General features: G+C 42.3%; 1 protein-coding gene across 1 annotated transcript in view; it reads left to right on the top strand.

The window, feature by feature from the left end:
* Positions 1-25,522, top strand: part of LOC121617266 (polypeptide N-acetylgalactosaminyltransferase 10-like) — a 93,011-nt gene that overhangs the window by 52,461 nt on the left and 15,028 nt on the right. Inside the window, exons 5-8 of the mRNA XM_041952384.1 lie at positions 9,539-9,724; positions 10,989-11,172; positions 17,933-18,050; positions 21,428-21,535. Of these exons, the coding sequence (XP_041808318.1) occupies positions 9,539-9,724; positions 10,989-11,172; positions 17,933-18,050; positions 21,428-21,535 (596 nt within the window). The remainder of the gene's footprint in view (positions 1-9,538; positions 9,725-10,988; positions 11,173-17,932; positions 18,051-21,427; positions 21,536-25,522) is intronic.

Below are 25,522 nucleotides of genomic sequence, written 5' to 3' on the forward strand. Positions count from 1 at the left end.
GGAAGAATCTGGCATCCTGCCAGCTTAATGGGGGCAATCTTAGCACCAAAACAATCATAAACACAAGTTAACCATTAAGCACAAAAGAGAAGGGGAGGAAAAGGGAAAGGAAGGAAATGAGCAACGATAAGAGAAATGGCCAATAAGAGACGGGGTGGTGTTTGAGCTAAAGACTTGTTATTGTGTTTTAATAGCCTTCCTTGGAGAGCAGGGATGCCGTTTTTGGCTCTTTAGCAAGTCGAAAAAAAGCTTCTGTAAAGGATGGACAAATAGTGGATTAGGAAACATGAGAAAATACCTGTAAGTAGATGGAACCAGGTATTTTATTAATCAGGATGCACGTCGCTGTCACACATGCTGCATGGACAGAAATAAGCCTACCGCGATAAACGATGGCCATGAAAACAAGCTTTATTACACATAAAACCTCCACATCCTTCCTCTTAGTGGCCTATTTTCCCTTCCTGTCTTTTTCCTTCTTACTGTTATTCATCTCTTTTGTTTGTTGATTTTATCCATTTTTTCATGTAATTTCTTTTGTTTTGGCTCATGCATTTTTAATACTGAATCCTAAAAGATAAATAAATGTAAAGAATTAAAGGGATTTGATTATCTGAGCAGGTTTTGAGTGCAGAATTGATTATTAATTTTATGGACAGAATTTCTAGGCGCAGCCAAGGGCCGGAGGGCGTCTGGTTTGGGGACCACAGGATTTCTTCCCTGCTTTTTGCAGATCATGTTGTCCTGTTGGCTTCTTCGAACCAGGACCTCCAGCATGTGTTGGGGCGGTTTGCAGCCGAGTGCGAAGCGACTGGGATGAGAATCAGCACCTCCAAGTCCGAGGCCATGGTTCTCGACCGGAAAAGGGTGGCTTGCCCTCTCCGGGTTGGAGGAGAGATCCTGCCTCAAGTGGAGGAGTTTAAGTATCTCGGGGTCTTGTTCACGAGTGAGGGAAGGATGGAACGTGAGATTGACAGGCGGATCGGTGCGGCAGCTGCAGTAATGCGGTCGTTGTACCGGTCCGTTGTGGTGAAGAAGGAGCTGAGCCGAAAGGCAAAGCTCTCTATTTACCGGTCAACCGGGAACCGGGAACACTACTCGGATACAAGCGGCTGAAATGAGTTTCCTCCGCAGGGTGGCGGGGCGCTCCCTTAGAGACAGGGTGAGGAGCTCTGTCACTCGGGAGGAGCTCAGAGTAGAGCCGCTGCTCCTCCACGTCGAGAGGAGCCAGCTGAGGTGGCTCGGGCATCTTTACCGGATGCCTCCTGGACGCATTCCTGGGAGGGTGTTCCGGGCATGTCCCACCGGGAAGAGGCCCCGGGGAAGACCCAGGACACGCTGGAGGGACTATGTCACTCGGCTGGCCTGGGAACGCCTCGGGGTCCTCCCGGAAGAGCTGGAGGATGTGTCTGGGGAGAGGGAGGTCTGGGCATCCCTGCTTAGACTGCTGCCCCCGCGACCCGGCCCCGGATAAGCGGAAGACAATGGATGGATGGATGGCATAAGCTTTCTAATATCAAATATGTGGTTTCATTAAAAATCACTCTGAGGCCTGAAGTGCGCAGGTAGGATCCCACCGAAATACATGTGCATTAACAGAGTGTCTAAACGTCCTACCTTAAACTATCCCTGCTCATCCCTGAATACTCAGAAGAGCAGCAGTTGAAACCAATTGCCAATGTAAAGTCTTTACAAAGGCCCTTTTACAACAGTGATTCAGACTAGCCCTGAGTGTAGACTGCAGCCGACTTCAGCTTCGTGCCGGTAAAGACAGTTTCTTTTGCATTTCAAACGTGGATGTAGGAGCAGCCGAGCTTCCTGTGCAGTGTGTAGTTTTCCATTGATATGTGTGAATGTTCCTGATCTTTTTTTCATCGTTTTCGTATGACTGAAACTTAAGTCATTTGTAATTTTAACCTTAACCTGCAAAAAAAAAAAAGAAAAAAGATGACTGTAGCTCATGTATGTTATTGGCTATACTATAGTATATTGGCCACACCTCTTAAAACACAAAGTGCTTGACACACATGGAAAGGTAAAAATGAATTAACTTGAGTAGGCCGGCTGCTGAGAGTGTGTGCTGCTCACTAGCTCCGTCCATTCAGAGACAGGTAAATGAGTCCACCGTTCTGCCGAAACCCGCCCTGAACAGACCAGTAAATCAGAAATGAAGCCTCGACTGAAGCGAACCTTTCGGGTCCTGTCCGATCATGTCCACCGTCAGAAGGATTTGGTTTGCAGTTCTCAAATTGTATGTAAATAAACACATCCAACCCTCAAAAGTAGATGTATTTATTCAGTGTATTTTTACTGGGCATCAACCTCGCTTTTACGCACGTATTGTCAAGCGTAAATGATCGCTTCAGGTCATGGTTACGCCCATGAGATGCTGCTGAGAGGCCAGCCTGCACGGAGACGGCGCAGACAGCTGCATAGATTAAAAGGAGAGTGTATCTGCAAGTAAAAAACGCATCTGACACGCTCGCAGTCCAGGCATGGGCCTTAATCGAATTCAAGAAAGACTTGTTGATCCAAACATCCTGCATCACATCACAGACGTGATGCATTGTATATTTCTGTTGCTTTTTGGGGAAAATAGAAGAAAAGGGAGTGGGTGGTTCGGGTCATTCGGGTCAACATTGGGGTCAGAGCCACATGTTGGGTCACTATTTACTCAGACTTCAGGTTGTGGAAGACCGACAGCTCTTCTTTTCATGTGGATTTGAAAGCTAAAAACGGGATCATGGGCCAGGAAACATGCTAAAAGCTCTTCCCCTTCTCCCTCGTCCTCTCATAGCAGAAGCTAGACGACAGTGTCTGTGAGAAAACTTGAACTTGCAGGTCTGAGCTGGCAGGCTGCTGTTCAGACTCAGACAATGACTCTCTCAAGGACTAACAATCCTCACGGGGATATTTTTACAGCAGTCGACAGCGGCAGTGCGAGAGCTGCTCGACGGCATGATGACTGGAGAGCGAACACAACATCGGCGCTGCCGTGTTAGCGGTGACTAACAGTGACTGTCTCTGTTGCTGTTCCTGTTCTGTCTTCATGAAGTCAGCTTGCCTCCACTCTCCTCTGTCATCATTGCTTCGCCTTCATTTTATGCTCCTTTTTTGTAATGATATCTTTTTTTTTTTACGCATTTGCAGGCAAATTGCACTTTACACCCGGCACTTGGCTGGGTTTTAGCTCTTGCTTCCCTTTTCTCTTATTGCCGAACTACAAATCGTTTGATGTCCGTATGCTGGAATCAGACTACGTGATGGCTTTGTTTTCCTTGATGGCTATCGTTTCAGATGAGGTGATCAAAGAATCAAACATTCTAGCATGCCTTGGCTGAGAGACGTGGTAGACACCATGTTGCCTTCTTTCACAACTTGTGTGCTAGGTGGCCAACAAGGTGCCAGGGGCTGACTGTGCTGCTCCACTTGAACACATCGTTACACATGTTTTATGAGTATGAAAGAAGTGCTGAATACATATTTTGAGGCCGGTGTGGAGAGGATATGAATCAGAAATGTGACAGAAACATCATGAGGTTCATCAGATTTTTTTTCACCTACTTGAAACATCACACCAAAACTGGCGGCAGCATGATGATCAATCAATTAAAGCAGCAAACAGTAGCAGTACATCCCATTTTTACACACATGTTCTCACGTGAACACATATTTTTGTGGTTATGACACACCACATCATCAGAACTGATGGTGAGTCTACTTGGGCCCAATCAGGTATTAGACATATTTACACACAGGCCTGAGACCAGCGGCCCTAAAACAGGGCCTTACCTGACCTGATTAGACTACATATAAAAATATATCTCGGTGACTTGAAACAACCTGTTGTTCTATTGAAAATTTCAAATTCACATGTGCAACAGAAAGACTGTAAAATGCTGCTTTCATCATTTCATGACGTGATGGAATCATCTTTTATCGTTGCCTCAGTAACTAGTAACTAGAAGATGTGTGTATTTTATGTGCAGGGGAAGGAGGCGAGTAGATTGCCTTTAGCCCCCCACCCCTCCAACCAGACTGGCTTATATCATCACAGGATCTCCCTCGGCAGCCTTTTCTTCTTTTAAATGACGGTTGCAGAAAAGCAGCTTCGGATGTTCCCAGCCTGGCACTCGACAAAAAGGGAGAATGTGTGATGGAGTTCACAGGAGCAGCCGAATATTTCGGAGGAATAAATTAGCAGCTTGGCTCTTTGGCGCCGTGCCAAGACTTCTGGGAAGTAATCCAGCACCTTGGAAAGACAAAGATTTGGATGCCATATTGGATCCACTGTAATTTGAGGTTAATTGAATTGAAAATTCCCCCCTTCCTCAACCCTCCAAAAGAATCATAAAAATAAACAGCTGTAGGGAAAGCAGTACTACATAGAGATTCCACTATATTCTGGGAGATTTCTGAGCCGAAATAAACAAAATTGTCATCAAATGCATATATTTTCCTTGATGACTATATGTGGAGCGCTGCTGGCCACACTTGCACTGTGTCCTCTTCTGTGCTTGGCTTTAGCGTTTGTGATTGAATCCTATTCAATGGCTCGGAGGAAGATGCGATGCATTCCTGCAGCGGTAACAGATGGAGGGCAGCGAATGTTCGGCTGTTTGGTAAATGGGGTCTACGGAAATGATCCAGGCATCGATGATGTCTGAGCCCTCATCATGTCCTGGACTTCACATTCTAATAATGACTAATGTGTTTGCAGACATCAGCCTGCTCTCGTTAGGGTGATTTATTGCCCCGCCAATTTTCGGTAAACCAGAGGAGCCGTATTCCAATTTATTCGGGTCAAATTAACCATTCATAATTAGACGTTGTAACCTTTCCCGCTCCCCTCTGCTTCGCTGAATGTGCTGTACATGCAATGCAAATGTTCATTGTTTAATCTCACTGGCTGTCATTAGGAAGGTTATGTAAGAATCATCCCATGCAGGGCAAAAGCTTACCCCGAATCAATCTTCTAATGGTTAATAGCTAATGGGCTGATTTATTGCCATATTATGAAGGTGAAGGCTTGCCCTTTCCTCTAAGTGTGGCAGCGACCCTATGGAGCGCTCTGCCTCCGATTCAGTGTCAGAGCCCTGCAGCACATATTAACTCTGTGATGAGTTTATTTAACAGAATAATTACACAGCAGTCATTTATAGGTGAATTCCTGTATATTTTTATAATTACAGTATTTTACTTGACTTCATTAACCTTACCTTTTTCACAGGCACGATGCCTAATACATGATTAATCATGATGCAAATGTGTCAAATTCACGATGGGATGTTTCATTTAGATAAAACAGAAAAAAAAACTGAAAACATTTCTAAAACACATAGAGGACATAGTATAAACTTTATAAAATCATGCAAAGCAATCATACTGTAATTATACTTCAATAAATGAGACTAAACATACAAATAGAAACAAAATACATCATTATAAGCAAATTAATGAGGAACTTAACGCACAAAAGCACATCAGCTTCAGATCCGTTTAGACAAAAGCAGTGTGTATAATGATTTTGCACTAATACTTGAACCCCTCTATGAAGCTTTTAGCAGTATACAGACGTTTGATAAATGGGTCACAGCATGCGATAACGTAGTTGTAAAGTAAGCAGATGTAATTTATGAATCTATTTGTCAGCAACTATAACTCTCATGTGCACCTGAAGAGGAGGCTGCTGTATAAACAGATAACAAATGACAGTATAGTAAAACTCAGTGGTTATAAAATATGTCTTCATAGGTAGTTGAATAATGGACATTATTACTCGCACATCAGCATAGAATAGTGTCATAGTGTGTTAGAAACCATTTATTGAATGTCTATATAGTGCATGAGAGTAGTTGATTATTACAACTCATAATAGATTTTCATTCTTCTTATTAGAGTTATTATCTGTTAAATATCTGAAATTAAAACTGGGGGACCATGGATTAAAGGGCTTCAGGTGCATCTGATGCACCTTCAAATCAAAGCTGAGTGTCAACACTTTGACTGCCATGTATGTCACTGTCACAAGTACATTTAATTATCCCTTTGTTGAATAATCCATCACTTGGCTTTGAAGCAAAGCTTTGGCACTAACTTTAATGTGTGTAACATAGGTTAATTTGAGCGAGACCACTCCAGGCAGGCTGCATCCCAAATGGGGGCTTTCAGGATTAACCGGCAGAGGCCTGAGCGACACTTTGATAGACAGCACTCCTCACTCCGGTCTTGATTACTGCTCTCGTTTCATTTGGTTTGCTCTGCTCTAATAACGTCCGGTCCAATGCGGTCTTGCCCAAGCTACTCCAGCTTGTCCGGAGAAGTAAAGGCAGGTTTGGATGCTGTTTGACTGGAGGAGGTGGGCTGTCATTTACTCAGGCTCATTAAAAAAGAAGTCAGAGAAGGGAGTGAAGGATGGAAGGAGAGAGTGAGAGGTCTGAGGCACATCTGAGGACCTGCTCGCTTCATGTTTGTTGGTTTTGGCTGGACCTGCTATCTTCAGTGTCTCAGCTGTCCAATGGAATCAGGCGAGCCTCCCCGAGAGGCAGCTGCCGCCAAACGGCATCAAACGGAGGGACGAGCTGAATGAGGGAGGGAAGATGAAGAGAAGGAACAAAGGAGGGACGGAAAGAAAGGCAAGAATGAAGCAGGAAGGAAACAACAGAGTGCGGAGATAAAGACATCCTGTCTGTCATTTTAGCAGCTGCAGTTTGTCCCGTGAAGGTTTGAAAGAACTGCTGCCTCTCCTCCATCCTCTTCTCTGATATTCACAATCCAATTACTGGTTGTATTGAAGGGGGGTCCCACAGTGACAGTGGCCCATTTGTAAGAACTGCTATCAATGAGGAACACTGACAGAGGTAATATTTTATTAATGCCTCCCTGTATTCTGCAAATAATGGCTCTTTTTGTCAGGTCTTACACACTTTTCTTGTGTTGAAGTTTCGAGTCGGATGCAGAAAAGATGAAGACACAAGAAACGGCCAACAGGAAGATCACTGATCATTTTGCATCAGAACTGATTTACAGGGTCATGGTTTCTATTGCATTCTGCAGTCGTGTCGCTGCTAGTGAAAATCCATGCGTGCTATTATCATCAACCTTCAGGAGTCAGCGCTGAAAAGGCATTAAAAGCTCCCGGCGGTTAATGTATGACATCATCTCCAGGCTGTCACCTCAGCACAATCACCACCAATCATCTGACATGATTGAGGGGCAATTATAAAACTGGCGACCCCATTGAATTGAATAACAATGGCGTTGTTATACCTTTATTATGAACAGGAGACGAGACTGAAACCAATACTGAATTTATCCTGCTCCCAAGTGTCGATCAGTCAGTCAATAGCTTTATTGGTTTATTTGCAAAAACCTTTTCCTCCTAGAGTTCAGGAGGGAGATGGCAGAAGGTATAAAGGAGGGTTTTAGCTGGTGGAAGTCTGAGGTAGATGCTTGAAACTTTCCAGTACGAGTGGCGATACCATTATGAGTTGTGGTCCTACTACCAAAAAACAAAAATGATCGTTTACCATATAACAAAGGAGCCGACCTTCTCCAGAGTTAAATGGTGTCTAAACATAAGCTGCAGTACATGAATGGGATCAATAGTATTTGGCTTAAATGAGCCAATGTATACGCTTCCAGTGATGAAATCAATGACGGAACATGTCATGAAACACTGCACGACTCTTTCATGTCCCTCTAACAGATTTGGATTAACGCTCTGGCTGTTATCTAGTGGTGACATTTGGACCTGTTTTTGTGGGGCAGTTTATGTGTGTGGTGGAGCCTCTACAGTCACTGTAGTCCACAGCTTGTATTCCAGGAGACAGCCTGAACAACAGGCGAAAAACAAAGAGGACAGCATTAAAAGTAAATTCAAAATTGGCATTTTGCTGACCTTTTTCCAGCCGTACTGTTTCACATTGGCTCTTCATGTCATGGCCTTAACGCAGTGATCATTTACTTCTAAAAAGTTTAGAGTGCCTATCCCACTTCGGTAGTCGGGGATCTTCTCTGTGATGGCTGACAGTGTTTCAGCTTTGGAGATGTGGTGACAGTAGACAGACAGAGAATGAAACGTGACCTTGAGTCTGGCTCCAGTTTTTTTTTTTTTTTTTATTGACCTGTCAGAACTGGCCTGACGTTTGAGCAGAAAGATTTACAGGCTCCATTTAGGGCAGGATTGATTTCTGTCGCTGGCAGCTCTGATGAAAGATCGGAGAAAAATGTGTATGTGTAGCTCTGTCTTTGATTGATTAATGCTTTCTTTCATTTTTTCGGTTTGCCTTTACTTTCTCCATCTTTCTGTTCTTTCAGCCTCGCTGTGTATTCCTGTATGTTTGCAGGCTTTAAAACAGCATGTAATTTCTGCTGCGAGGGGTCTCTCAATCAAAACATTAACAAAAGGACAGAGTTTGATGGAGTAGCGTGGGATCGTGGGAGTTGCTGTCTCCATTACCGATGAAAATGAATAATCAGGCTCTGTCACAAATGAGCAATGCAAACAATACTAAACAATCGAGCGGCTAGCTAGCTAGTTCCCCGACTTCCTTCCTCACTGTCTGACATGTCGTCTGGAGTTTCCCGTGTTTCCAGGGAAGTTAAAGCAGCAGGAGGATGTGACGCTATTAACAGGTGAACAAAGGTTATCCTGAATGATATTTCAGATTTCTCTGGGTTTGAAATCTGTTGGAAACATTTGGGATAATATAAACACACAACTCAACAGAATATATAACATAGGTAAACTTAATTCTGCATCATATAAAACATTTTTCAGACATTGTCCTCTCTGTTGAAGTTTGTTGAGTCACTGCGGCTTCAGCCTGAACTCTGGCACGACTGGCATGTGTTGCACCAACAACTCCGACTTTCTGCAAAAGTTTTAATTAAATGATTTAAAACTTGTGCGATTTGCTCACTGACAATAAACCGAACAGATTATTGGGGGCCGCATTATCTGTAATTCCCTCATTCGGCGTAATGAATTTTGTCTGGTGAAATGTTGAGCATCGTTGCAGTTTGAGAAGAAATGCTGCTTTTTTTTGCCAGAAGTCTTTATGACTGCACATGTTAGGAGGGGCTGATTTAATTCCTTTTTTCATTCCTCACAGTTGGACTCTTTCTCTTTAGGGTAACATTCTGTCTAGAGTCTGCAGTAAAGATATAAAAAAAAGTCTGCGAGTGCAGAAAAGTAAGTGAAACTATAAAGTGGATCCCAGTATGGGTGAGAGCGTGTTATGATGTAGAGGCCTTTAGGGAGACATTTCAGTCTGGAGCATGTGGCACAGGCAGATGTCTTGTTTGATGGTGACTGCTAATGGTTTAGTTTTCTTTTGATCTTTTTGTAAGAGAGCACGTTAGTGAGGTTTGTGGACAATTTTGACGCAGTGCTCTTTCATGTCAGCGCGGCCTAATTTACCTGATGTTTGCACACGGTGACAACCGTGCTTCTCTGATGACATCAATACCGTTTTATTTTATTCTGATGCGTTCGCCATTTTCATTACCACTGTCTCTGTTTCCATCTCTGCAGAGCACCTAAAGGTGGCGCTAGAGGAGTACATGGTGCGGCTGCCGAAGGTTCGCATCCTGAGGACCAAGAAGAGGGAGGGGCTGATCAGGACTCGCCTGCTGGGAGCCGCCTCCGCTAAAGGAGAAGTCATCACCTTCCTGGACTCCCACTGTGAGGCCAACGTCAACTGGCTGCCTCCGCTGCTGGGTGAGGAACAAACGCACGCATCTGCATTACATTCCTACAATCTGCCTTTCCTGCGTACTCTAACCTCAAACCTTTACCCAAGTCTAAACCTCAGCGAGGCTCCTGAACATGTGAAGAGCAGCTGAATGTACATGCCTTTGCTAAAACGTCCTCAGGAAAGTCCTAAACACACAAAGTAGAATGAAGCAAATCTCACATGGAGGACATGGCAATAACAAAATGCATTTAGCAGTCAGCTAGCTAGCTAACTAACTAGTAGAAATATATAAATAAATATTAGCTCTATGCTGCTAAAAGCTGGAAATTGATGATTGATTGAAACTTCTATTTAGTCGACGTCCCCACAGTGTTTCACAGCAGGGGAGAAGACTGCTGCGCTGTTTCCCCAAAATCATCTTTGTTCTGGTCCAGAAAAGTGTGACTAAGTGACCTGAGAGCTTTACTCAATCCTGACGTTGCTACTGGGATCTAAATATTTTGGAAACCCATTTTTCTTCGGGCCCTTTGGCTCAGTGGTTAGATTGAATAGGTTTAAACTGTGATTGGTCAGCTGATATTCTCTGATCCAGTTTTAATAGTTTTAATAAAACCGAAGACTAACCCTCTATTTCCATTTTGAAGCTATAAGAACAGCTTTGCTAAAGCAACGTTTCTGTTAAAGCCAGCTTTTTAAAGGCGTTATTGTGCACTTGACACTCAAACAGCGACCTGTTCCTATTCAAATCTGCACAGATTGTGACACTAAGCTTCCAGTTTATTTCACCAATCAAAGGTGATGTCTTATATTCTTGTCTAACTGTTTGTCTCTTTGTCTCTTTCTGCCTTTTCACTTGTCAGTCTGGTTCAACCATTGTTTAGTGTTTTGTTCTCCACGTACAAAGCTTTACTTTTTATGTAAAATTGAAGTGAAGAGGACTTTCTACAAAGTGAAAGCATTAAAGGCCATTCAGAAATCTAGAGCAGTCCTTTCAGACATCTGACTGTGGCGGTGATTTTTTTTTCTAACTTTTCTCAAACCTTTAATTCTCTCTTTTTATCAAGTACTGGAGACTTTTGCGTCGCCCGGACTCATAAACTATTCAGATGAAAACAGTGTGAGAAGAAACATCACACTGTGGTTGAACTGCTCACGGTTCCTGGACATCCGCAGTCTGTGGAGAGTCCTGAGCAGCTTTAGACTTTGCCTGGTGTAGACGAGAAAAGCCTGGGAGCAGCTTCTCTACACCCTCTACTGTCATTAACCGCCTCCCTCTGTGTCTCCCAGACCGAATCGCGCAGAACAGGAAAACCATCGTGTGTCCGATGATCGACGTGATCGACCACGACAACTTCGGCTATGAGACGCAGGCTGGGGACGCCATGCGTGGGGCGTTCGACTGGGAAATGTACTACAAACGGATCCCCATCCCCACAGAGATGCAGAACGATGACCCCAGTGAACCCTTTGAGTGAGTGCAGTTATTTTCGACACGTTTGGCGTTTGGATTGTATCCTGGTTATCTTGCTGTGCCTTGAGTGCATACATCTGTACAACACAAGTGTCCCCACTGTGTGTTGAAACCCTTCAGCTGAGTGTGTGGGCGCCACGCTTTTCAATAAGCTACAGGACCTTGCAGCCGTGCTCTTTGTTAGCACCGTCCTGCATACACATGTCTTCTATTAGTGCTGCTGCTCAGGACAGCCAGTGACAGGTAGCATTAGACTACAGTACATCTGCACTAAGACAAGTCAGTTTGAAATCATATAATTCAAAAATGTAGCTTCTCAAACATGGCCCGAAGAGATCTTTTAAAAATTTGACCTGAAAGCACAAGGTGTGAATGCAGTCTACAGTATGTGACAATAGTGTTCATGTCATGGTCCGCAATAGCTAAGAAAACCAGATCCTGTGCATCATCAACATGTCTGTAATGTGTGCAGTGAAATTCCACCACAAAATACTGACCACATTTGACCAAACACAAAGGTCATGTGATGTTTAGTCCTGTCGGCACTGAAGATGTTCTCTTTCCTCTTCCTCTTTGAGATAAAGAATTAAAGAGGCTGCTCAGTAATTGGATCTCATTGATGATGATGCAAACATATTGTGTTATTGTTTCACACAATTCTGTGTGGATCCTTGAAACCTTGGGATCGGGGGATTTGCGATGTAAATTTTTCACAATTTGTGACATTTCATAGACTAATATATCATTTAATTGAAAAGGTAGTCAAATTAATTGATAATAAAAAGAATGATTAGTCGCACTGTACTTGCTTGTTTCGATGACATGCATAGTTAGTCCTTGGAAAGATCCCCGGGTAATATTACTCCAGTGCAAACAGGACTGATAGCTTTCGACCACAGTGTCCTCAACATGCAGCAGCACAGATAGGTAACCTTTAAGTAATGAAAGCCAGAATAAACAACTGTACCCAGAGACACATCACATCACTCTGCGTGTGATGCCAGACACTCTATTTGTGAGCCTTGAGGGATCAGTTAGACAGCCTTTCACTATGTTTGGATGCCAAAGGACTGTTTGGGTGTCCTGGGAAATACAGTAGGTATCATCCGGCGGGACTGCTGTGGTATAGGAAGATAAGAGACTAAAGAAGAAGAACTGAGCTGCAGAACAATCCGAATCAATCCTCATTTAGTGAATTAGTCTGCTCTTCTTGCCCAATGAAATGACCTTCATCAGTGCAAATCCAATTTCAGTCGCAAAGATTTTCATTTTCATTCTGATTGACATTGCCGCAGCACAGAATGAGGCACGGTGGGACAGCAAAATCCATCTTGGAGGTGTGTGTGTGTGTGTGTGTGTGTGTGTGTGTGTGTGTGTGTGTGTGTGTGTGTGTGTGTGTGTGTATGAGCACATGGGAGTATGATTTTATCCCTGTTCTCATGCCTCTGTCACTGCCTCTTTTGTCAATGCCATCACCTCTCTCCCTCTCTCTCTCTCTCTCTCTCTCTCTCTCTCTCCCTCTCTCTCTCTCTCTCTCTCTCTCTCTCATCCCTCCTTCGGGCTTCAGTGTCTCATTCGGTGATGAGCTCAGGCCTTGACTCTGTCTTTCCTCAAGGTCAATAGACTGAAATAGAGAATATCAACTTGAGCATTTCTAATTAAATCTACATTGCGAGTTGGAATATTCATGCACCATTGATTTCAAATCATTTTTTCCTCCAGTGGACGGACACTTGCCAAAGAACAGTGACTGGGGAAGACCTGCAGGGATTTCGTCCGGCTGGAGAAAGTGATACCTGCTTCAGGCAAATGTTGCCAAAACAAAAGCAGACGGACAATAACTTCTACACGAACGTCTACAAAATTATGATTTAACTGGTTTAAGTCTGGTTTAACAGCAGCTGTTATTTAAAGACTAAGTGAGGAAGAGTATCACTCCAACCGGACATTAAATCCCAGTTTCTAGAAATCTAACATTTTTAGTATTTTAACTTTATAATTTATTTTTTATTAAGCAAAGTATGCCAAACTGTACGGTGTACCAGTAATAATTAAAGAGCTTTAAAATTAAGGCAAAGAATCTGAGCTCAGTCAGCAGCCAGGCACTGAGGTTTGATGCACAGCACAGTATTTCACTTTTAGGGTATTGAATTTTGTAGCTGTTTCCGGAACTGTTGGGGTCAGTTCAGTCGCTGCTGGTCAATATTAATTCAGTGGAGCTGCTCACTGGCTGGATGTAGAAGTCTGCAGTTGTACTGTGCAAATCCAATTTGCCAGTGTGTTTCCAAAGTCTGTCCCTCCCTTGAAAAAAAAAAACAAAAAACGGAACATCAAAACGGTTGAGAAGGTAATTACAGCCATTCAGAGCTGCGCTGTTCTCTCGCTGCTTTTCTTTGAAAGACTACAAGACTAAATGTTTGAAAGACTGAGCTGCACATATTTCTGTGCAGCCATCATTCTGGTCGATATCGTACCTGACTGTGTGTGTGTGTGTGTGAGCAGGTAATCAAAAGGAGTCTGTATGGGGCCCTGCTAGACAGTCTGCCATTGCAAAATTTCTGTTGATGTGTGTGTGTTTGTGTTGACTGTCGGATCTAACAGTAATGAAACTGAAAACAAAACAACACTAAGGCTCCTTCAGGCTGTACTTTAGGCACAGTGGGGCTTTCAGCTAAATGCCAATGTCGGCATACTCACGGTGACAATGCTGACATACTGATCTTCAGGTATAATGTTATCCATGCTCACATCTTAGTTCTGCATGTTAGCACGCTCACAGTTGCTAATTGTGGATCACCTTAGCGATTACAGTTGATCCTGAGGGGAACGTGAGTGTCTGTACCAAATGTCAAGGCACAGAATCCACTAGTTGTTGCTAAAACACAAATGTGAATGTCACATTGGTGCTGGAGGGAAAGTCAGTGCATCGCCAAAGATTCATCATCTGGGAACCATGAATGTCTGAACAGAATCGTGTCAGTATGGCCATCCATCCAAGTTACTATTGAGATATATTCTGGACCAAAGCGGGAGAGTCACCAGCAGAGTGACATTGTTATCCCCAGTGTTGAAAATGTTTAGAAATGTCATTGATCTAAGCAGTAAAGCACACATTCCCACACTTCTCTGAATTGAATTGGTTTGTCAAAAAGGATTACATTCAATTAAATGCCTTTCCTGAACATCAGCAAAACGAAGGAGTTGCTAAGCAACACAGCAGCAGCAGCAGCAGCGGTGGTGGTGTGAGTGCCGACATTGGGGTCAGCGCATTACCATTTTAAATCAAGCACTGTGCAGTTACAGGTGATCACCTGATGTTTGACAGAGAAGCGAACTTTTACTATTTCTGTTACTCTGGGGAATGTTCACGTGCATGTTCGAGCATTTGTGGAGAAAAAAGAAACTTGAAATCTCTTTTCGCACTTTCAGGTAAATTTCCTGCAAATGACCACTGTGAAGGTTCCTGTATTACACTCGATACAGCTGCCAAATATATCAACTGAACAAGATCGAAGTAGGCTAACACTGAATTGTTTTGATGATACATTAATAGAGTGAGAATAATTATTTTTGAAAAGAGCCAGTACATTTGAAAGAAATTCACCAGGCGCGGTTTCTCGATAGATGGATAATTACTATTCCTTGAACAAAACATCAAGGTATTTATCAACATCAGCTATGATTAAAATGGTTTTCTTGTCGTTGTCAGCAGTAGCTAAGCTAGGAAGGCTTGTCAGAGCTAATTAAAACCCTTTAGCTGCTGTGTTTAGTAAAAACAGCAGCTTTCAGACTGCGATGCCATCAACACTTTACTCCAACGTGTCTCCTTTTTCCACCCTTTTCTCTGTCGTTCATCACTGTCACAGTGATTCATACTCACGCAGTCCTCCATGTTTTAGCTCGATAGATTTTAAGGTAGAAAAATGGACTCAAAATTTTCTAGAATTTGAATAAAAATGTCAATAGTTACCTTGTATTAGGACTGTAATATTTGGTTAAAAAAATGTTCAAAGTCTTTTTTTGGTAAACACTTGTAGCTGAACATGCCTCTGGATGTTATTCTGGGATCTAAACTGGAGCTTGTTGTGTTTAAGCGATCCTCATGCTTCATCTGAGTTATGAGATATCGGTGTTGTCTATCCTGAAGCCAGCGTGTTTCATTCCTCACAACTCCGGGGAGGTGAAGTGTGTTTGTGTTTTCTCCCTGCGGCGGACAAGAGCTAACAATCTCCACCCCACAAATCATTGCCCACACGCTGCCTATGCTCTCTTTGCTAAGCTCACACACTCCAGTGACCATACAGCAGTTTGCAATCACTGCTTTGTGCAGTCACAAACACACACATACACACACACACTCACCATTGCTTTGTCTCCCTGCAGCCACCGTTGTTTATCCTTTGTCTCCTGATGAAAGTGTGTCCACTGCATTCATTCAGCACGACTCCAGGGAGTGTGTGTGTGTGTGTGTGTGTGTGTGTGTGTGTGCGTGCGTGTGCGTGTGCTGTGCGTGTTTTCTTCAGTTTTCTTCCTCCAGCATACAACAGTTACCAGTCATGGACAATGATCTGCTCAGACACACCGTCACCCAGTCAAGCAAATCAAATCAGTCAGTGTGACAAACATATTTAAAGAGTTGGAGGGCAACATTTGTGCCTCCTGTGTCTCCACTCTATCATATAATTTTTGTCAAGCCTGATTCACAGTTTTCTACTGATACAAAATATGCACTTAATTGAAAACATGGACAAGGTCCCAGAGGGCTGTCCATTATATTGTCCAAACAAGTAGAGGCAGCAAAAGAAGAGGTTTTGTGGATTTTACAAGGTGAATAAATGTGCGACTATTTGAGAGCTCACTCGTGTTTACTTGCTTCTTGACTTCATGAACTTATTTGTCAGTTTATTCGCTGAAAATTTCAATCCCCCTCTGCACCTCAAGCTGAGGACCATTATGCTGTCTGGCACCGCAGAGCTCGTCACACCAGTCAGAATTCACAATGGTTCAGATGAGTTAATTGGTTTTGCGCTGTGCTGACTGTCTCTGGATTGCTAAACACAAGCAGGCACACAGAGGAGAACAGCAGTCAAGCCAGACTCATCTCACAGCCTGTAAGCAGTAATGAAACATTACAGACAAGACTGCTTTTCTTTTGATTGAATGCTCTGCGGTCAGAAATAAGTCCTCGTGAGGCTGAGATCATATGGACACACCTGGACTGAGTGTTCAGGAAAACAAGTTGCCTCAGAGTAAGCAGAGTTATGAAGCAAGCAACCTTCTCCTATTATACTTATGCAAGGGCTCAGAGATTTCCAGGCTGAAAAGACGAGTGTAACCACAGTCTGATAGTTATTGCAAAATTTGGTTGAATTTAATTAACATTTGTGGATCACCAGGGTGGATCACTGGAAGAGCAAACCACCAAGCAACACTCCAGCCAAAATGTTTTTACTATGTTTTTACTGCTCACTCCGCTGGCTGTTAAAATGTTGGTCGTGTCATAATTTTTTCCTTCCTGGACTACGATTAACTATTGATGGATGGCGATGATGACAGACATTCATGACTCCCAGATGATAAATCCCAAGGATTAAGAAACAAAAATCAATCTGTATATCTTGTTTTTCTTTGTCATTACTTCTGTCATTACTGCATTTGTAATGTCTGTCTACTTCACTGTACCCTGTTTATGCTGCTAAAGCAGTCAAATAGTATCTGAAATTACTTTGTTTATACTACATAATGCACTTTATTTACTCTGTTGTCATTTTGCCCTTGAAAATCCCCACAATTGAACAAAAAAGTACTGTTAATGGCATGTTCACTGCTTTCTGCTTACAAGCCCAAATACAATACATCACATTCTATACGTCCAGAAAAAGTCATCCAACTCAACACGTGGCAGTGATGACACAAAGTCGCCATTCATAAGTGTGTAAAACCCTATTTTACTGCTTACTATAAAGTATTTAGTGTCTGTTGTGTTGCCAATGTAGTAATCTGTGTTCAAAAAGTGGTGAACCTCGCTCCATCCTCTCTTGTGAATGCCTGAGACTTTCCAGGATGCTCCTCTCATACCCAATCTTGATACTGTCACCTGTTACCAATCAACCTGTTTACCTGTAGAATGTTCCAAACAGGTGTTTTTGGAGCGTTCCACAACTTTCCCAGTCTTTAGGTGCTCCTGTCCCAGATTGTTTGACATGTGTTGCAGCATCAAATTCAGAATAAGCAGAAATTTACAAAAATGAATGAAGCTGATGAGCTAAAACATTAAATCTATTGTCTTTGTGTTGTTTTCATTTGTGTTTATGTATACGCAAATGATCATGTTCTGTTTAATTCATGTTTACACGGCGTTCAAACTTTTTAGGAATCAGTGTTGTGTAGGGAGAAGTGACTGAGCAGATACACCCAGTGTATGTCTCTCTCCATGGTCCTATAATAAACCACTACCAGGACTATAAAGACTGCCTCTGTTGCTACCACACACACATACAGTGTGCAGTTATCCTAAATGCAACAGAAACCACCTAGCAGAACCTTCAATATCAAACAGAAAGCCATTGCAACCACCTAATGAACTCAACTCAACTGCCCGAAACACCCAGCTGTTAAAACACACAACAAGTCAGAAATCTCATCTCAGTCGAGCTGTGTGCTCTGTCGAGGCAATATTGTACCATGTCATGGGAGTGGATTATCTCATAGTCTCATTTTATTTTCCATAATTGTGTGTGGGATCTTTTGTGTCTTCCAGGTCACCGGTGATGGCAGGTGGACTGTTTGCTGTGGACAGGAAGTGGTTCTGGGAGCTGGGAGGATATGACACAGGTCTGGAGATCTGGGGAGGAGAACAGTACGAGATCTCCTTCAAGGTAAAAAATGAAGCTTGCCACTGCCACACACAGAGCTTTGACCCCTGTGTCAATTCTGACGAGTGTTGACTTGAGTCCTAACAATTGAGAGGTCTGATGTTTGCAGTCAGTCGGTGTACCCACTGTGTACATTTTGTACAGAATTTTATACCGTTATTAAATACTTTCCTATACTGGAATTGAAGTAAGTTTTTTTTCCGTAGCACAAAGTTAGTTTTCTGTTTTTTGAGTGATATTTGGACAATGTTTGCTTTATTATTAACTTCAGTACATGCAGTAGGGGATATGCTGTCACAAGACGGCCGCTGAACTCACACTTTTCGATTGACACCTCACTTGACCAGTTAAGATCTTCCATGTCATGTCCACAGCCCACAATAGCCAATGAGAGTCTGTGCTGAACAGAAGGGCCTCGTCCTCTTCTTTTGTGTAAAGATCGAGCCTGTTGCAACCGATTGTGCAGATGACTGAAAATGAGGGTATGCTGCTTCAGAGGGTAATTTACAGCCAAATCATGAAAGTCAATGTGAATAGGGTGATGCACAGGGTTTGCAATGATAAATATGGCAAATTGCCTCAATATAAAAGTATTTAGCCTAAATATTTGTATAGATACCTGATAGAAAACATGTAAAATATTAATTTTCTGTGGTTTTGTTATCAATTTTCTTTGAACTTGGACGATAGTAAGCCTTCATGCTGTGGTTCCATTGGCACAGATAAAGTCATCTGCAGACATATCAGCTACTTGTTGAGCCCATGAGATATTCCCCATCATGGTTTCAACTCTTGTTTTAGTCATTTATACTCAAATATGCTGTGTTGCACGGCTGACTCCTTATAATCATACTCAGAACACCATATTAGATTATGCATTTGTCTGGTGCTTCAGCATGAATTATTTTATAGCGTAGCCCTACATAACTGCTTGCGACTTGGACAGCATGTAAAGAACTCGTCTCCCCTCTGTTAGAGAGCTCTGAATAGACAGACCCACAATAATTGAATTCTGGTTTGAATGAGTAAGGACTTTTGTCGTCTCACTCAATTAAGCACAAAGGCCACTGCTGGGTAGTTTGATTTGATTCAGCGCGATACTAAATGTTGTTCCTTGGAGTGAAATTTCCAGTGGATTTGCTGTTTATAAAAATTGAGCATCGAATTCAATTTGACCGTCAAAATTGTTTTACCTTCTACTGCTCCTTCCTATTAACGCATGGCTTTTTTCACTCTATTTTGCTAATTGATACTGAGAAAGTAGTGATTCAACATATATTGCAAGCATTAAAGCTTTTGCATTTTACAAGTCATTCATAGAGAAGCATTTTGCTTCAACGGAGGCAATAGTAGGAGTGTAAAAGAGCTCGTAGTGAGCTCAGAGAAGTAAAAGGAGCTGTAGTCATGGCTTTTAAGGATATGTGTTTTATGAAAATAAGAATCTCCAAATGACATGCAAGGCTGAAAAAGACATGCTCGAACATAAACTTTAGACAGGAGATACTACGACTTCGCTTTTCAATAAAAAACAGCTTTGTAAGAGCATTTAGCCTTTAGCATTTAGTTGTAATTCATCAGACAAGGAACCTTCAAAAGATTCCTTTTCATGTCAACTTCATCACAATAATAAGGTAGAAGCGGAGTTGCTTTAGTTTGATTTTCAGTGTGCAGGTGCCCCAAAAGCAGAAGTACAAGAAGTATATTTGACTTATTGCTGTGGTGGTGTTGTTTTAGTCATCATGGTTTGAGGTGAGAATATTGTAGAGGTTGTGTGTTCGAGGTGACTGATAAGACTTTCAATTTAATCTGACGGGCGCTGAACTCAAGCTCTTGATCCCTCCTGCAGCGAGGTGCCCCTGTTATTAAGCTCAAGTGTTTGAGTCAGGGATGAAGACGATGGAAGGGATTGGCGGAGCAGGTCAGAGCTTCCCTACAGCGAGATGTGGAGAGGCTGGATTCAGTCTGTTATTTCCCTTGATTCTGTTTGTCCGAGCTGGAGTGGTGCAACAAACTTGACAAGGAGTAATTGGATTGAAATAGCAGCCAGCTGATGTCCACTCTGGAGGATCAGGAAGGGGAGTGATGCAGAATATCAACAAACCGAAATGATCAACTCCAGATGTCTGTCTGACATTTTTTCCCCTCCTTATTTTTGCTATCGAGCTTCCTCTTCTCCCGACCGGTCTACGTCTGTCATCTCCGAACTCCAACCTGCAAGTCAATCCGAATAATAGCCTCACGTTGACAAAATTAACTCAAAAAATGTTAGTCATAGCAAAGTAGTTTTCCAGGCGACAGCTGAGAGATTCCAGTCACAACAGGAGTAGAGTAGAAGAAGAAGAACTGGGAGTTTGTTGTGCTGTGAGGGTGCAAGAGAGGTCAAGGAAGCCAGTCGATATTTTTTGGAAAGCTTAACATGATGCGTTGGATGTGATTTGACGTGATAGGGACACACTGACAAGCTGCAGAATCCATTGAAAAGGGATCAAATTTGTGATTTGTTCTAAGGGACCATACCAGGAAGTTTACTAGAACCCCCATTCCAAAAAAGTTGCAGAACACAAATCAAACAGAATGTGATCATTTGCTAATCCTCCTATGTATGAAAAATGCTACTGTTTTTCTAAAATTGATGGATTGATGCATGAATTATCAGAGTTCGGGCAAGTCTTTCTTTAGATACTGAATGTGGAAATTCTAACCGCTAATTTCGTGACGTCAGCAATACTGCCCGGTGGAAATCTCGGGTGTGTGAGTGTATAAAAACGAGCTCACACACGTTTTTTACCGTCTGACCTTCTGACCTCAGACTTGTCAAATTTAAAGCGATGCAAGACCCAAAAACTATCTTAAAAAATTCAAGTACTCACATTTTATAGGCTTAAGAGGTGGCTCTGCTTTCCAAAAGTAGCATAACAAATCCAATTTCAGTCTTTGTCATTTAGCTAAGCATGATTGACTTGTTCTCTTTGATGTCATTTCCTCTCTCTGCAGTCTAGAAACATAAGCTTTGGAGTCACTTTGTGGAGTTTCTTTGAAAGGTGTTCTCATTCCTGCACTCTTCACCCAAGATGATTAATAGCTGCAGTTTTTTTTAAGTTTGTCTAACTTCAGGCTTAAAAAATGAGACTGATTGTACATCTGTCTACTTTTCCCAGGCATACCCTCTCCCATCTTTTAATCCTCTCTCCTAGGACTCATGGCCCAGTCAACAAACCTTACAACCCAGCATAGACCGTATACATTCATGTCCCTCGGCTTCAGGCATCCTCCCACTCCTTCCATCTTTCCTTTTCTATACATTTTAACCTTGCATCGTCTCTGTCGCGTCTTCCCACACTTTATCGCTGCTGAATCTCTCCGTCTCCGTATCTCTTTAGGTGTGGATGTGTGGTGGCCGGATGGAGGACATCCCTTGCTCCAGGGTAGGACACATCTACAGGAAGTACGTCCCCTACAAAGTTCCTGGAGGAGTCAGCCTGGCCAGGGTGAGTCTCAGGTGGTTTTGTCGCATGTTAATGTGGACACAAGGACTTTCTTTGAGGTCACCACTGAGACTAGTCATGCACAGATTTTTTTCTACCTTCAAAACGAAATAGCTACAGATCACATGGAGTAAGACATTCTTTGAGTTTTCAAATGTATGTTTTGGCTTCTTTGAGTACCACTAACCAAACGCACTCACCTTCAGTGTTTTGGCAAATGTTGTCAAATAAGGACTCACACCTCAGTACTTTTGGTATTGACAGAATGTATTTATAGCACATAAAATCACAAACTGCAGATCAGGTAAAGGTATTGTACGGCTGCTTGTGACCAAATAAGAAGAGAGATAAAATCAACTTTATTAATCCCCAGATGGGGAAATTTGCTTTTTTATTGATGCTGCCTGTAACAACAAATAGCAAAGGCAATGGAAAAGAAAAAATACAATATACAGAATAAGAAGTTGACTTTGTATATGTACGTTTTATACAAAGGACTATAGAGAATATACCGTATTTTCCGCACTATAAGGCGCACCGGATTATAAGGCGCACCTTCAATGAATGGCCTATTTTAAAACTTTTTTCATATATAGGGCACACCGCATTAAGAGGCGCATAGAAAGAAACTACCGATGGTGTCTGGGGTTGCGTTATGCATCCACTAGGTCAGGGGTCGGCAACCCACGGCTCCGGAGCTCTTTCATCCCTCTGATGCGGCTCCTGAAAATAATTAATGAGCATTTATTTAAAATGTATTTTATTTTAGTTTGTTCGTTTTGAAACAAACACCGCGCGCGCTCACAGATGACAGTTTATCCTGCGTAAAGATGCAGGTGCAGACACTGTGCGCTGAGGTTCAGGAGCAGAAATCACATTAACCACGTTTGATTAATATTTTAATTGCCTTTTATTTAGCACATATTCATATTTTTTCATTGTTCAGTGAAACAGTCATTTTATTATTCAGGTTGACAGCTGACTGCACGCGCCAGTAAAAGGATGACGGCACGCACAGAGTGGAATGCCCTTGAAACTTTTACCGCTGTTACTTCGGCCACACCCCCTGACTACGATGGCCATAATTAACCAATATTGATCCATATAAAAGGCGCATCGGATAATAAGGCGCACTGTCGGTTTTTGAGAAAATTAAAGGCTTTTAGATGTGCCTTATAGTGCAGAAAATAAGGTATATATATATATATATATATATATAATGTCAATGGAAAGTACTTGAGAAATATTGAAAAAAATGCACAGGGATTGAAACAAAAATTGCACATGGTTATATATATATATGCGTGTGTGTGTGTATATATGTATATATGCACGCACACACACATATATATATATATATAGACATACATACATAAATATGTATATATAGAGGTTTATATATATGTCACAGTGGAAATAAAAACATATGTGCATAGTGTAGTATTTAAGGAAAAGAGAATGTAATATTGCACAGGTTACAGCGTGGATGAGGTAGAAGGATGTTTCACAGTAATGCAAAGAAAAAAACAGTATGTGTGTGGACCCAGTGCTACGTTATACAATGTAGGCCGACTCCATCGGCTTCACACATACGTCATGAGGAGTATGGGAGAAAAAGTTGTAGAAAGGCTTTTGTGGGTCCAGAGGGAGCTCTGTGAAGTCTGATAAGCTGTGTCCCTCCTCTGCTGTGCTTGAGGCTTGTGATTCAAGGCTACATTAGCCACTACGAACACACTCAAATCGCTGATCTAACCATCAGCTGTGTGATTTGCATTGTGGGTAATGCTGGCTCCAGGTTTTGACAAGGAAGAGGTCTGCATGGCGTTAAAAAAAACAATGTCTCTGGTTTTGCTGCATCGATTTTAATTCCTTTTTTAGTTACAGTTCATCCTGAATCTGACACAATTCTAAACATGTAAGCTAAATCTGTGATCCATGGTGGACTTTTATAAATGACAAATAGGGTACGTTAAAAAAATGTTGATTGTAGGAGCAAAAATGATTGAAATGATGTGTTCCATTGATACACAGGCTTAAATAAAACTGCAACAATGAAAATGGAAAATCCTTTTTTTGTAATTTGTGTGAACTGACACTTAAATCATCATTTCAATTCGTTTTTGCATTTGTCACCACGGTGACAGTGACTCATAACTGTAGCACCTTTTCTATCTTTTAACTCGCAGTGCACGTATCCAGCTTGTGTATCCACAATCTATAAATCGCAGTTTTCCAATAATGAGCTCAAGTTTCTACCTTCCGTGTGAGCTTTAGCACTTCACACGCACAGTATGAGAAATTCTTAAAAAATGTTCATCTGGCCTGTAGCTCAACACTATTCATTATGCATGACTCAGCTTGACACCTGGCTCTGTTTGGCTGGGCTGAATATGTAATTACACCTCTTGGCCTTTGTTTTTCCTTGTCGGTCTGACCATTAGCCCCTTACTGAGGCTGCATTGAATACTGATATCAAACAGGCAGCCGGTTTAACAATTCAGAACTGCTTACTGTACCTCAGGCTGTGATGAATCTGTTTTGTCCCCTGTGTCCTTCTCTGCATGGTGGTTTTAGAAAAAAAACCTAAATACATAAGTGGTCCTTTCCATTTGCATTTATTTGCTGTAGTTGACTGGATGACTGGCGTGTTTGCCTGGCATTGTCAGGAACGGATGAGTCTGTAGTCAAGATGATTATACTGTGTATCTTACAAACGGCTATAATGTAGGTTTTTATTAGTGGCATCATTGCAGCTATGACAATGAATAGAGAGCTCTTTTTTCTCTACATGATGTGGGCTGAACTCACTGTCATTCTGTTAAATATACATTTCAGCTTGGCTGAGTTCTTCTCCGCAGAAGCAGACAAACTGAGCTGTGTCTTCAATCGAAGAGGATGATCTGAGTTGTGGAGACGCTTCATTTAAATCTGTTTTCACAAAGGTGCAACTGCTTTAATATTTTGAAAAGCCAGAAGGGTAGGGCACCCATAGATCAAAGAGAAAACGCCATAAATGCAAAGAGCTTTATCCAAAGCAGTTTTGGTGCGAATACTGAATCTGTGGAAGGAAAACTCTGCAGAATTTATTTGTTGGTGACTGAAAGAGGAGGAGGAGAAAGAAGAGATTTAGCCATTCCCTTGTTGTTTTTGGCCTTGATGTGAATGACAAACATCACGAAAATGACCTGAAAATGCTAATGCAGACACATGTTGTTTTCACACACAAACAGCATTTTGAGATTTAGCCAGCTGACGTTCAGGCCACAAACAGCCCTGCTTTTAAAAAACCACCAGGAGTTGGGTTGGTGGTGGTGGGTTCATCACGATCAGATGAAGAACAAGCGATCCTGTAAGGCTGGTTTGAGTAATAGTTTACATAATGAGTTTATATAATATTTATTATCTGATGCCAAAACACTTTAACAGCCAGTTAAGAATTAATGGAGATGATGCATTTTTGAAATGGCAAGTGACCAAGTGTTACACATGTGCATTAAACCCCTGTGTGACACAAATAACCACACATGATCAACCCGCCCCAAACAGCCACAGTACCTGTGCACTAGCTGTAAGCTAACAAGCAACGGCCGGCGCCGGCTGCGTCTGTCCGTGTGTTTATGTTCAGTTCAGCCTCTGACTGAACTCAGGACTCACCAGAGACTCCGGTTCTTTCCGTTTCCGTTTCATGAAGTGAAGTACATTTCCCCTCCGGTCAGCAGTCAACATGGACGGAGAGGCTAATTACAAACACCTGACACCTCCTCGGCTCACTGAGGCACACAGGTTGAGAGGCAAGAGTGAAAATAAATCCACTTTCTAATCCCAAAAGTTTAAAAGACAAACTCTGAGCTCTCCTCCCTTTGATTAACGGCTCCAGATCAGAGCAGAATCCGGTGAGACTCCGGGTGGATGTTTCTCCAGGTGCTCCGGCTTTCCCCCCCGGCGCAGCAGCCGTCTATCGGCGAGCAGCACCTCTATCTCTCTGTCCCA

The sequence above is a fragment of the Chelmon rostratus genome, chromosome 14 (genome assembly GCF_017976325.1).
Source record: "Chelmon rostratus isolate fCheRos1 chromosome 14, fCheRos1.pri, whole genome shotgun sequence".
In the NCBI taxonomy this organism is placed as follows: Eukaryota; Metazoa; Chordata; class Actinopteri; order Chaetodontiformes; family Chaetodontidae; genus Chelmon; species Chelmon rostratus.